At 40.3% G+C, this 11986-nt stretch overlaps 1 protein-coding gene across 3 annotated transcripts; it reads left to right on the top strand.

Annotated features, from left to right (window-relative positions):
• The first annotated feature begins 635 nt into the window (after positions 1-635).
• LOC140471319 (G-protein coupled receptor 182-like) lies at positions 636-11643 on the top strand. Of its 3 annotated transcripts, none has more exons than XM_072567317.1 (3): positions 636-679; positions 7872-7993; positions 8085-11643. In XM_072567317.1, exon 3 carries the CDS (start codon positions 8107-8109, stop codon positions 9112-9114), a length of 1008 nt encoding a protein of 335 aa, XP_072423418.1. In that variant the 5' UTR covers positions 636-679; positions 7872-7993; positions 8085-8106; the 3' UTR covers positions 9115-11643. The 3 variants fall into 3 exon arrangements, with proteins under 3 accessions (XP_072423418.1, XP_072423417.1, XP_072423419.1); XM_072567316.1 differs by having other exon boundaries at positions 642-679; positions 7869-7993; XM_072567318.1 differs by lacking the exon at positions 636-679 and adding an exon at positions 2480-2493.
• The last annotated feature ends 343 nt before the right edge of the window (positions 11644-11986 follow it).

Here is an 11986-nt window from a genome sequence, read left to right as displayed (position 1 = left end):
TACTCTCATTTAGCCACTGAGTCATGTTGGATTACAATGCTATGGGAACCAGTAGCACCTAGTGCTTGTAAGATATTTTATCACAGGAGTAATCACAACTGAGACCAATCTTCTTCACAGCTTAGGGGACCTGTGAGCAAGTATAAAATCCATTGATATCTTAGTTGAGACCAACTAACTAAATACAGCCCAAGGATCGAACAAGAGGTTGTGAATTTAATGCCAGACCACACAGTTTTTTTTTCTACTAGATTTTAAGGGCATTAATAAATTGAAGAGTTATAAACTATTTTCATTTTGAAATATATCCAACCCAATTTCCCAGTGTTTTAAATGGAACAACTTCCTGTATCAGTTTATTTCTTGGTTTTATCCAGTATACAATTAGTGAGTTAATGGTTACTTGGCTCATATTGGAAATTAATTATGCTAACTTTTCAAAGAAAAAGCCAAACAAGACATCAATTATCTAACTACACCTTCTTCACCCAGACATTTGATTACATAATCTTAGCTCCCATATTTTCCTGTTTACAGCAAAATCTCCCCTCGTATTCCTTCCTCCCTGCAACGCACACCAATAAATGTCAGACTTCACAATGAAACGGTCATTGTTTGGAGGGCTTCTTTTTACTGTTGGAGTAAATTGTTGGGCACAGTGCAAGGAACATTTATCCAGGTCAGTGACAATTTTCTTACTATTTGTAACAATTTAAGAGATGAATATTCTACATTATGGGGATTATAATGAGATATGTTCTGTATGATTTTCTTTACATCGCGCAATGTAATGATCTCCATAACAGAAAAGGTACATTATTAACCTTTTGAAGGAACTCAGTACAATACAATAACAAAGTGAAGTCTTTGGTAGAAAGAGATAGAGGGAGATATTTGAGTCACTGATTAATTTAAAGAGAACTTGACGACATTGAAACATTTGTCATGATGTTCTGCTTTTCTCCTGTAGTTTTAATTCAAACTGAAGTTCAATTCAAAATTGATTTAATTAAAACCCTTACAGCATGAAATAAAAACCTGCCTGTTATTAAATTCATTTTGCTTCTTAGTCCGTTTTGAATCCAGTTCTGAAAGATTTTGTCAACTCCAGTGGTAAATTTCTATGCATGATTCTCCACACAGCAGCCATCTCCCATCCCCAATTGTGATTTATACTCTTGTTGAGGTGTTTCCAGAGCTCTTATGTTGAAGTTACAGGAGACATTCAGGAGAACAATCTCCATCCCCCACCACCACCATCACCACCACCCACCAGCAGAAGTTCACCCTTTTTAATCACTCCTCTCTTTCTCTCCTTAATGTTTTGACCTCAATGTTGAGGTACAGTTTAACAGATAAGTCATCTTCTGGTCCTGCGATCAAGTGGAAGATTTTCATTTGTGAGTCTAAACAGTAGGTTTCAGCAGGCTATTCTGCAATGAAGGCCATCACAATTGTGCTTGATCCAGTCTCCAACAAATATTCACACATTTGGTCTTTCCAGTAAGGAGTCACTTGATCATCATTAGTACTTGTACAAGCCTGGTTAAGGTTTGTCCTTCCCTATCCAACTGTGCTCAAGCCAATTGTGGCAAATTTTCTCCGACTTAGATCACCTAGCTCAGCACAACCCAGGTACAATAGTCCCTCTGTACCCTTGGGAGAAGCCCAAAATCACGGATAGAAGTGAACCCATTCATTTCAACCTTCCCGGCAGCCTTCTGGTCCTTGGTTCCAGAAGGTTCCCTGTAGTATGTTCTGGCCACAGTAAACCCAGTTAACTGAAACCGCGGAAAACGATTTCCATGGAAACGGGGGTTGCCCTGTACTGTCCAATCCGTACATCTGTGGGTAGTGTGCCTTTTGGAGGAGCTTACCCAAAAAGCATGAACTGCTTGCAAACCTGTCCTAATATTACTGTCAATCCCACCTTTTCATACAGTATCTGTGCTTAGACCAATTGTGACAAATTTCCTAAGACTTAGATCACCTAGCTCAGCACGGACCAGGGACAGTGGTCCCTTCGTACCCGTGTGGGATATGTTCCATGACTAACCGCGAAACTAACTTCTGACTCCATTGAGAGAAAGGAAATTTCACTCAATACCCTTAACTGAGTATATATTGCTCTCTATGTAAAGTCGAAGTATAGTTATTTAATCAGACTTTCACTACAAATTGTGAGAGATGTTCATAAACTAATATATCTTTACAAATGGGAAAAAAAGATAGCAAAAAAGCATATTCCACTTCAGTCTTAGATTGGAGTCACTCACTTCCTTTCAGTAGAAAGTCAAAGGAAAAGTAATTCCTGGATTTCAAATTGCAAAATACAACAGTTGTTAAAAAAATCAGAAAGAAAAACAGAAAGTGCTGGGAATACTCAGCAAGTGTGGATGCATCTATGGAGAGCAAAACAACATGAAAGTTAGAAAATTCATCGACCTGAAAACATTTCCTCTGTTTTTCTCTCCATAGATGCTGCCTGACCTGGTGAGTATTTCCAGCAATTTGGTTGGGGTGGATGAATTCACAAGACTGGTCCTGAGTTTTTGAATTGAACTAGATAACTGCCTTTTTAGTTTAATATTTTGATTTCCTGGCCAAAATCATTATGAAGTGTTTTTGGTGATTTTTATTTTCTGTCTCTCAATTACACAGATGTGATGACACAGTTAACTTGCAAAACATTTCAGTGTTTCACACAATAAACCCCATTGTGTTCCTAGATTCTCTGCTATCTTCCTTCACTAAGCTCGAAGACAGTGGTATCTTTTATTCCCTCAAGTGTTTTCCCCCTCTTCTGAAGATGTTGACTCTTGATAACTTATAGTTTGATGGGAGCTCATCATTATGGTGCTGCTTTTCTGATGAGATGTTGAACTGAGGTTCGGTCTTCCCTCTCAGGTGGATGCAAAAAGTACCATGGAACTGCTTTCAAAAAGAAACAGTAATGGCCTGTTGACCTTGAAAGTCCTATTTACTAAGAGCTGAGGGTTTGTGCCAAAGTTGGGAGAGCTGTCTCACAGACTAGTCAAGAAACAGCCTGACATTGTCTGTAGGGTATGATCTCATGAGTATGACTATGCCCCAGACACCACCATCCCGGGTAAACCCTACTGACCAGAAAGTCAGACCCATCAAAGATGGTGGCACTATGGCATACAGTCAGAAGGGAGTTGCTCTGGGAGTCTTCAATCTTGACTCCAGACACTATAAAGTCTCATAGCAACAGGTCAAACTTAGATACAGAAATCTCCTGCTAATGACTACCTGTCACACCTCTCAGAGCTAATGAGTCAGTACTCTTCAATGTTGAAGGTCACTCTGAAGATATTCTCAGGATGGCAAGGTAAATATACTCTGAGGAGAGGACTTTCACAGCCATGACCAAGATTGGCCTCAGTAGCACTACTACTGACTGAGAACTAAAGGACATAACTAGTAAACTGGGCCTGCAGCAGCTGACAGACAAAGAAAAAAACCTACTTGACCCCATCCGCACCAGCCTACCTGCTGCAAATGCATCAGTCCATGATAGTATTAGTAGTAGTGATAACCTTGCAGTCCTGTCTTCACTTTGAGGGCACCTTCCATCATGTTGTGTGGTATTACCATCTTGTGAAATGGGATAGATTTCAAATAGGAGCTGTGGGCCATCAGTAGTTGCCAAATTGTATTCAACCACAATCTGTAATCTCATGGCTCAGCATATTCCCCACTCTATCTTTACCATCAAACTGGGGGCGGGGGTGGTCAATACTGATTCAATGAAGAGAGCATGCCATGAGCAGCATCATACATGCCTAAAAATGAGGTTTCAAACTGGTGAAGCTAGAATACAGGATTATTTGTATGCCAAACAGCATAGGCAGCATGAGCTGACAGAGCTAAGTGATCCCACAATCAACTTATCATATGGAACCCCTACAATTCTATGTCCTATCACATCCAGTCATGAACAGTGATGGACAAATAAACAAATAATAGGAAGAGGAGTTTCCATAAACATCCCCATCCTCAGTGATCGGGGAACCCAGCACATCAGTGCAAAAAGTAATGCTGAAGCATTTGCAACCACTTCTGCCCAGAAGTACCAAGTGATTGGTCCTTCTCAGCCTCTTCCTGAGATGCCCAGCATTATGGGGAGATGATAATGTAGTGGTAATAATCACATGACTCGTAACCCAGAAGCTCAGGCTAATGCTTTGGTGAGGACTGCAGATGCTGGAGATCAGAGCCCTTCGTCAGGTTCCCGAAACGCTGATTCTCCTGCTCTTCGGATGCTGTCTGACCTGCTGTGCTTTTCCAGCACCACACTCTCAACTCTGATGCTTTAGTGACACGGGCTCAGATCTTTCCATGGTAGTTGGTGGAATTTAAATTTAATTAATAAATATGGAATTGTGGGTGATTTGTTTGTGGTTTTATTTTAATTTTATCTGGAATAATAGCATGTCTCTTGATGGTGACCATGAAAGTATCATTAATTGTTGAAAAACCCCGTCTAGTTGACTAATGCTTTGAGGGAAAGAAACCCTAGCAATTTTTATTTGGTGTGACCTACATGTCACTTCAGACTATGTGGTTGACTCTTTAGTGCCCTCACAAATAGCCGAGTAAATCATTCAGTTCATGAGCATTTAAGGTCAGGCAACACATGCCAACCTTGCCAGTGACATGTATCCCTTGCTAGACTAAGAAAAAAATGTATATCTCCATTCACAATGATGAGGGAGCCAGCACGTCAGTGTAAAAGACAAGGCTGAAGGGTTACATCCATCTTCAGACAGTGGTGCCAAGTGGATGATCCATCTTGGCTTTCTTCTGAGGTCCCCAGCTCCACAGATGTACTGCAGAAACTTGCCCAGGCTCCTTAGACAGCAGCTTCCAAAGCTGCAGCTTCTGCAACTTCGAAAGATGAGCAGCAGATGTGTAGGAACACCACCACGTGCAAGCTCCCTTCCAAGCCATGCACCATCCTCACTTTGAACTGTATCACTGTTCCTTCGCTGTCATTAGGTCACCATCCTGGAACTCCTTTCTTAGTAACACTGTGAATATAGCAGCACCACATGGACTGCAGCAATTCAGGAAGGTAGCTCGCCATCAATTTCTCAAGGGCAATTAGGGATGAGCAATAATGAGCAGTGGCATCTTACCCCATGAAAGAGTAATAGAAATATTGGTCAATATTTATCCCTCAACCAATAGCTAAAACATGATGTGGAGATGCCGGAGTTGGACTGGGGTGGACAAGGTCAAAAATCAAACTACACCCGGTTTTAGTCTCACAGGTTAATTTGAAATTGCAAACCTTCAGAGCTCAGCTCCTTCCTTCGGGATGGTATGATAGAGAGGCATAGGGCACAGTATTTATCAGCAGAAAGTTCACAACTTTAAAACCAGTTGCCTTTGTTGAATCCTTTAATTAGTTAGGAGATAGACTGCTGATACAAATGCAAAATCCAGATTCCTTTCTAGTCTTTATCTGTAGATAATTAAGGGTTTTATCAATGTACAAGAGGTGACATACAATGCACTTTTGGTGTGAGATCCCGCTTTGAGAGAAAGAGAGAGAAAGAGTGTGTGCGTGTGTTTACTTGAGAGCATGTGTGTGTGTGTGTGTACTTGAGAGCATGTGTGTATGTGCATTTGAGAGAGTGTTTGTGTCTCCGTGTGAGAGAGAGAAAGTGTGTGCGCATGTGAGATACAATTTGTGTGTGCACATGTGTGAGAGAGTGTGAGTTTGTGTACATTTGAGAGAGTGTACATTTGAGAAACATACATTTGGGTATGTTCATTTGAGAGAGTGTGAGTGTTTGTGGAGAGGGTCTGTGTAAGGGTGTGTGAGTCGGTGTGTGGGAGTATATAGTGTGGTGGGGTTACCTGTAGTGTGACATGAACTCAAGATCATGGTTGAGACAATTCTCATGGGTACGGAACTTAGCTTTCAGTCTTTGCTCAGCGACTTTGCGTTGATGCGTATCTCGAAGTCCGCCTTGGAGGATGCTAAACTGAAGATTGGAGGCAGAATGTCCTGGACTGTCGAAGTGTTCCCCCACTGGGAGGGAGCTCCCTGTGTGTTGATCACTGTGGTGTCCATTCATCCACTGTCGTAGCATCTGCATGGTCTCACCAATGTATCATGCCTCAGGTCATCCTTGCCTGCAACATACAAGATAGACGACATTGGCCGAGTCACATGTGTACCTGTCGTGTATGTGGTGGGTGGTGTTCCCACCACTCGGCCAATGTCATCTATCTTATATGTTGCAGGCAAGGATGCCCCAAGGCATGGTACATTGGCAAGGCCATGCAGATGCTACAACAATGGATGAATGGATACGCGCAACGATCAACACATGGTAGGGGCGTGGCGGAGGGGGGTACGTTCCCTCCAAGTGGGGAACACTTCGGCAGTCCAAGACATTCAGTTTCTGATCTTTGGGTGAGCATCCTCGAAAGTGGACTTGAGATATGCAACAACGCAAAATCCCTGAGCAGATGCTGTTTGCTAAGTTCTGTACCCATGGGGAGGGCCTCAACTATGACCTTGGGTTCATGTCACACTACAGGTAACCCCACCACACTATATACTAGCACACACAGACTCACACACTTGCACACTTATACAGATCCTCTTGCACACGCACACACACTCGCACTCTCTCAAATACACACACAGACACATGCTCTCTCTCTCTCTCTCTCTCTCTCTCACTCACACACACACACACACAAATTATCTCATTCAAGATTCCTTTCTGTCATAAATATTAAAAAAACCCGACCTCAGCTTAAAACATAGACAGATTTGAAGCAGCACCTCACACCAAAAGTGCATTGTATGTCACCTCTTGTACGTTGATAAAACCCTTAATTATCTAGGGATAAAGACTAGAAAGGAATCTGGATTTTGCATTTTTATCAGCAATCTATCTCCTAACTGATTAAAGGATTCAACAAAAGCAACTCGCTTTAAAGTTGTTAACTTTTTGCTTATAAATACTGTCTTATATCTCTCTGTCATAGCACGCTGAAGGAAGGAGCTGAGCTCTGAAAGCTTGCAATTTCAGATAAACCTGTTAGACTATAACCGGGTGTAGTTTAATATCTAAAACAAAACAGTTGTCATTATTTTGTTGCTCTTTGTGGGAATCTCATTATGAGCAAATTGGCTGTCCTATTTCCTCCATTACAATAGTGACAACACTCAAATAATATCTAATCATCTATAAAACACTCTCGGACATCCTGATGTTATGAACGATGCTGTACAGATGCAAGTTCTTCTTTCTTTCCTTCGGTTCTTAATACCCTTGTCTATCAAAGTCTGTCAATCTTAGTTGTGAAATTTCCATTTGAAGCTTTTTGTGGGAAAAGATTTACAGATTTTTACCATCCTCTGTGTAAAGGAGTGCGAAAGCTATTTGTAGCTCCCTTTATAGACGTCTCAGCTAACATAATTTATCTCAGCAGAGTATGGGGACTAAACCTTTGTGTCTCTATATTTTACTACTACGCCATGTAGTTAAGATACTTATTCAGTCTTCAGAATGGTAGTGCAGGTGACAAGCAGCTGCCAAATCCTATTGAAATAAAGAGCTTCGGATATCAACCAGACGTTAGACACGAAATTAGACTTTTGAAAAAAGAAGTCTAACACTGGCAGACAAGGAATAAATCTATTTTCTCCACATCTGAAAGCAGTAAATTACGCAGACATATCGCTTAATTCGTTCACGTACTCTTTTAGTTTATTGCCCAGGTGAGTATTCTTCTTGTGCAGGCTAGATGGTGAATATTGGCAGGGGAGTTGACTGAGGGAGCATCATAACTGTGTTTGATCATATTATCATTTCCAGCAGGCAGTTTCCTGATTGTTTATTGCCTCAGGGATATTCAGGCAACTTTTAACAACCCTGCTACCGAAGTCAGCACAGACTGAATCTGGGATTTTCCTGGTTTATTTAACTTAACATCAACCCAGGCAAGTTACACTCATGAGGCAGTTCATGGATTCTGTATTTGATCTAAATACCTATTTTATTTAGTATTATAAATTGTTCTCATTTCTGCAGATTCTACAAGGAGAGCTCAGCCATGATGACTCCTAACATCAGCTTGCATGTCAACAACAGTGATGACTGCTATGGTTATAGCTGCAGGTGTTTGATATATTTGGATTACAAGACAATGGACATGACAATGTTTTCTTTCTATCTATTCTTTCTTTTGGTAGGTCTGATAGAAAATATCATTGTCATTTGGATAAACTGGCGGATGGAAGGGTCCAGGAAAGAAAGCAAACTTTACATTTTTAATATGGCTATCGCTGACTTGTGTGCTGTTTTATTCATCCCTTTCAGGATGGCAGAGACCTTTTACAATTACCACTGGATCTGGGGAGACTTCCTGTGTAAATTTGATTCCTTCATTTATTTTGTTACTCTGTACAGCAGCATTTTCTTCCTGACCTGCTTTAGCATTGACAGATACGTCTCACTGCGATATCCATTCCAAGCCCAGGGATCAAGAGACCGTCATATCCGTAGGATGGTGTGTGTGTGCATGTGGACTGTGGCAATACTACTATCTGTACCACAGTTTGTACATTCTGAAATTTTTGATATTGTGTATATTTATTGCCACTTATCTCATACGTTATCGTTGTATGTTACAAACTCTCTGACTTTAGTTCTTGGATTTATCATTCCTTTGCCTATAATTATACTGAGTAATATTTTCACTGCAAGAGCTGTGAAAAATTCCAGTAACCCAGAAAGCATAAAAACCAGTAAAATAATATATGGTTACATCATAGCATTTTTGATATGCTGGTTACCATTTTACATAATTGTACTTCTTTCCCTACTGGATATCTTTCTTGACTGTATTGTGCTCAAGTTTGTATATTTCTTTTATGACATGGTGGAGTGCCTCAGCTTTTTCCACTGTATCGTAAATCCCATTCTGTACAACTTTATACACAAAGATTTTCGGGATCATTTAACAGCCAGTGTTGTGAAGTACATGCCCAAACGATATGTCAAGGAGGATGATGATGTTTCCATTTCTTCAGACACCAGACATATCGTGGTCATTACATGATTTAATCCTTTGACAAGCAGGAGAAAATGAGGGGTGTTATTGAGTTGGTCAAAATGATCTGCCATTTTTTTTCTTCTATTGCTTGTTCTTATTTCAATGTTATTTTTTATGATCCTAGTTGATGGTAATACTGGACATCTCAAGTCCCAGATTGAAACTTGGTTTGATAGATCACATGTTTTAATGTTTGCAGTTGGTTCTGTGGTGGTTAATCACTGAAACGTATCTGCATGAGGTTGCAAATATGCTTTGATAACAGAACGTAAGTTTAAACCACAAAATAAAGAAAACAAACAAAGCTGTATGTGTACACATGCACACAAATAAAATTGGGAGAAAGATCTGAACAAAAGTAGCAGAACAAAGTTTCAACCTGATTCCCAGTCCTGTCCTTTTACTGATACTCAATTCCATAGTGATTTTACTCCTTTCAGAATTATTTAAGTTCTTATTGCAGTTTCTGCAGTCACATGCTTTCTTGGAGTTAATGCACTTAGGTCACTATTCCAAATTAATTTATGACTTGTTTAAAAAAAATTACTTTCACAGGCCTGACTCAAATAAAAACCCCAAAATTGATATAGTACACCTTTCACCACAAATTAAAGTCATATGAGCATCTTATTGCTGTAAAATATTAAATAGTGGGTGGCACGGTGGCACAGTGGTTAGCACTGCTGTCTCACAGCGCCTGAGACCTGGGTTCAATTCCCGCCTCAGGCGACTGACTGTGTGGAGTTTGCACGTCCTCCCCGTGTCTGGGTGGGTTTCCTCCGGGTGCTCCGGTTTCCTCCTACAGTCCAAAGATGTGCAGGTCAGGTGAATTGGACATGCTAAATTGCCCGTAGTCTTAGGTAAGGGGTAAATGTAGGGGTGTGGGTGGGTTGCGCCTCAGCGGGTCGGTGTGGACTTGTTGGGCCGAAGGGCCTGTTTCCACAATGTAATCTAATCTAAAGTTCCAATTAAATATTTTGTTAGAAGAAGAATGCAAATGAGGCAAAGAATGTGGCTCCATGTCACATGATGTTGCTTCGCAAATATAGAACATTCCCAAGGTTTCATCTCATTATGTGTTGCCTCAGTCTCAGAAATTTCAGGACTTTGGAGTTTTTCATCCATGAGTACCAAGAACAACTCCTTCTCAAGCCTTCAGCCTACTGGAGTCACATAGCACAAATTTGAGAGTTAGTAGTAAAATCTTGAAAATAATTGAGTTGTGTGGGATTTGTGGGTTGTTTTGTCATGACCATGTGCTGAAAATTGCCATTGTTTGGAAACCCCTGTATTATTGTACTGAATATAGAATATTGAATACCCAGTTTGTGGAAGGATTCAGCTCCCTGAGCACATTGTGCATTCCTAGCAACCTAGAGGCTCCAAGCCACTTGTACACAGACAGGAAGGGGTTGGGGGAACAACTGTGTGCCTCTTCCTAATTAGTTTCACAATAGCAGTTGACTTTTCTCTTATCATTTGGTGGAGGAGGTATGGATCTGAGTTGGTGGAAACCAAGTGGATAATGATGAAAATAAGACAAATTAAATGCATAAACTTCATCCAAGTGTCTGATTAAAAGTTGGGTTTGGTTCAGTTAGTGACAGTCTCACCTCCAAGTTTGAACATTGCGGCTTCATACCCTTGTTCAGGATTTGAGTACAATAATTTATGCAAATCATTTAGTATTATCAGAACTGTATGAGCTATTAAACAGAGACCTGTTCTATTAGGTCAGGTAGATGTTAATGTATTACGTAAGGACAAATGAGTTTTCAGGAATTTTCCCAGCATCCTAGTTCAACTCCTGATCCAATTAACTGATCTTTGATTGCTTAGCTGTTTGCAAATCACTGCTGTGCGTAAAATGGTTATCATATTTGCCTACATAAGTGAATATACTTCAAAAAATACATCATTGTAAGGGAAGTATTTTGAGGGAGATGTGTAGTATCATCACAAAGCTTTCTTTCTTACATGTTGCCCTCCTTATACCCCTTTGCCTCATTTCCTCTTTGAAGATGCTTCTTTAAACCAACCTTTCTGACCAAGCTTTTGAGTATTTCCTCTAAAACCTTGTTTGGTTTGGTGTCATGTTCTTCACAATACTCCTGCAGTTGCAGAATATCCTATTTAATTAAAAGCGCTATATAGCTAGGTTTTCTTCTTCATGCATTATCCTATGGCTCAGTTGGTGAACGCAGCACAATTATTACAGACCATATAGCCTCTGGTTCAATTCCTGGTATGTGCTGAGTTAGCTGCTCTCAGCGAGAGCACTATTAGCTGGGCTGCAATAAACCTCAACTGCTATAATTAGCAAAAAATCAAACAGGGATACTGCACTCAACAGGAAAGCACATAAACGAGGGCAGGAATGGTCTTGATAGCAATGTTTTCATATGGCATTTTGAAAAGATATGATAAGGCGCTATATGTCTCACAGTTGCCATGCTAACTGCTGAGTTACAACTGAATGCGGCACTTGAGCAAGCTCACGAAATCACACAGTGACCTTCTGATGGGGTGGGAAAATAGCTGTCTCTTTATTATCAAATAAAAATTATGAAAATGTGATTGTGTTCGGAATATGTGTCAATTTCCACATTGACCAAATCTGTTTTCTTGTTTCTTATTGATTATGATTTGTCCCAGTCTTAATGCTCACTAATCATACTTCATTGAACCATTCTCCGAAATTTACCTTTCTCCAGAAAACGTTCTGCCCAATCAAATTACAACAAAACAAAAAGCACTCAAAAACACACATGGCAACTCTTCACAGAAAGCACTCCAAATCTACAAAAATAATGTTTTTTTTTACGGTCATTACCGCTGTAGTAAAAATACACAGCTCATTCCAAACTTGTAACTTAAA

The sequence above is a fragment of the Chiloscyllium punctatum genome, chromosome X, assembly GCF_047496795.1.
Source record: "Chiloscyllium punctatum isolate Juve2018m chromosome X, sChiPun1.3, whole genome shotgun sequence".
NCBI lineage: Eukaryota > Metazoa > Chordata > Chondrichthyes > Orectolobiformes > Hemiscylliidae > Chiloscyllium > Chiloscyllium punctatum.
This window is presented reverse-complemented; position numbering and strand designations above follow the sequence as displayed.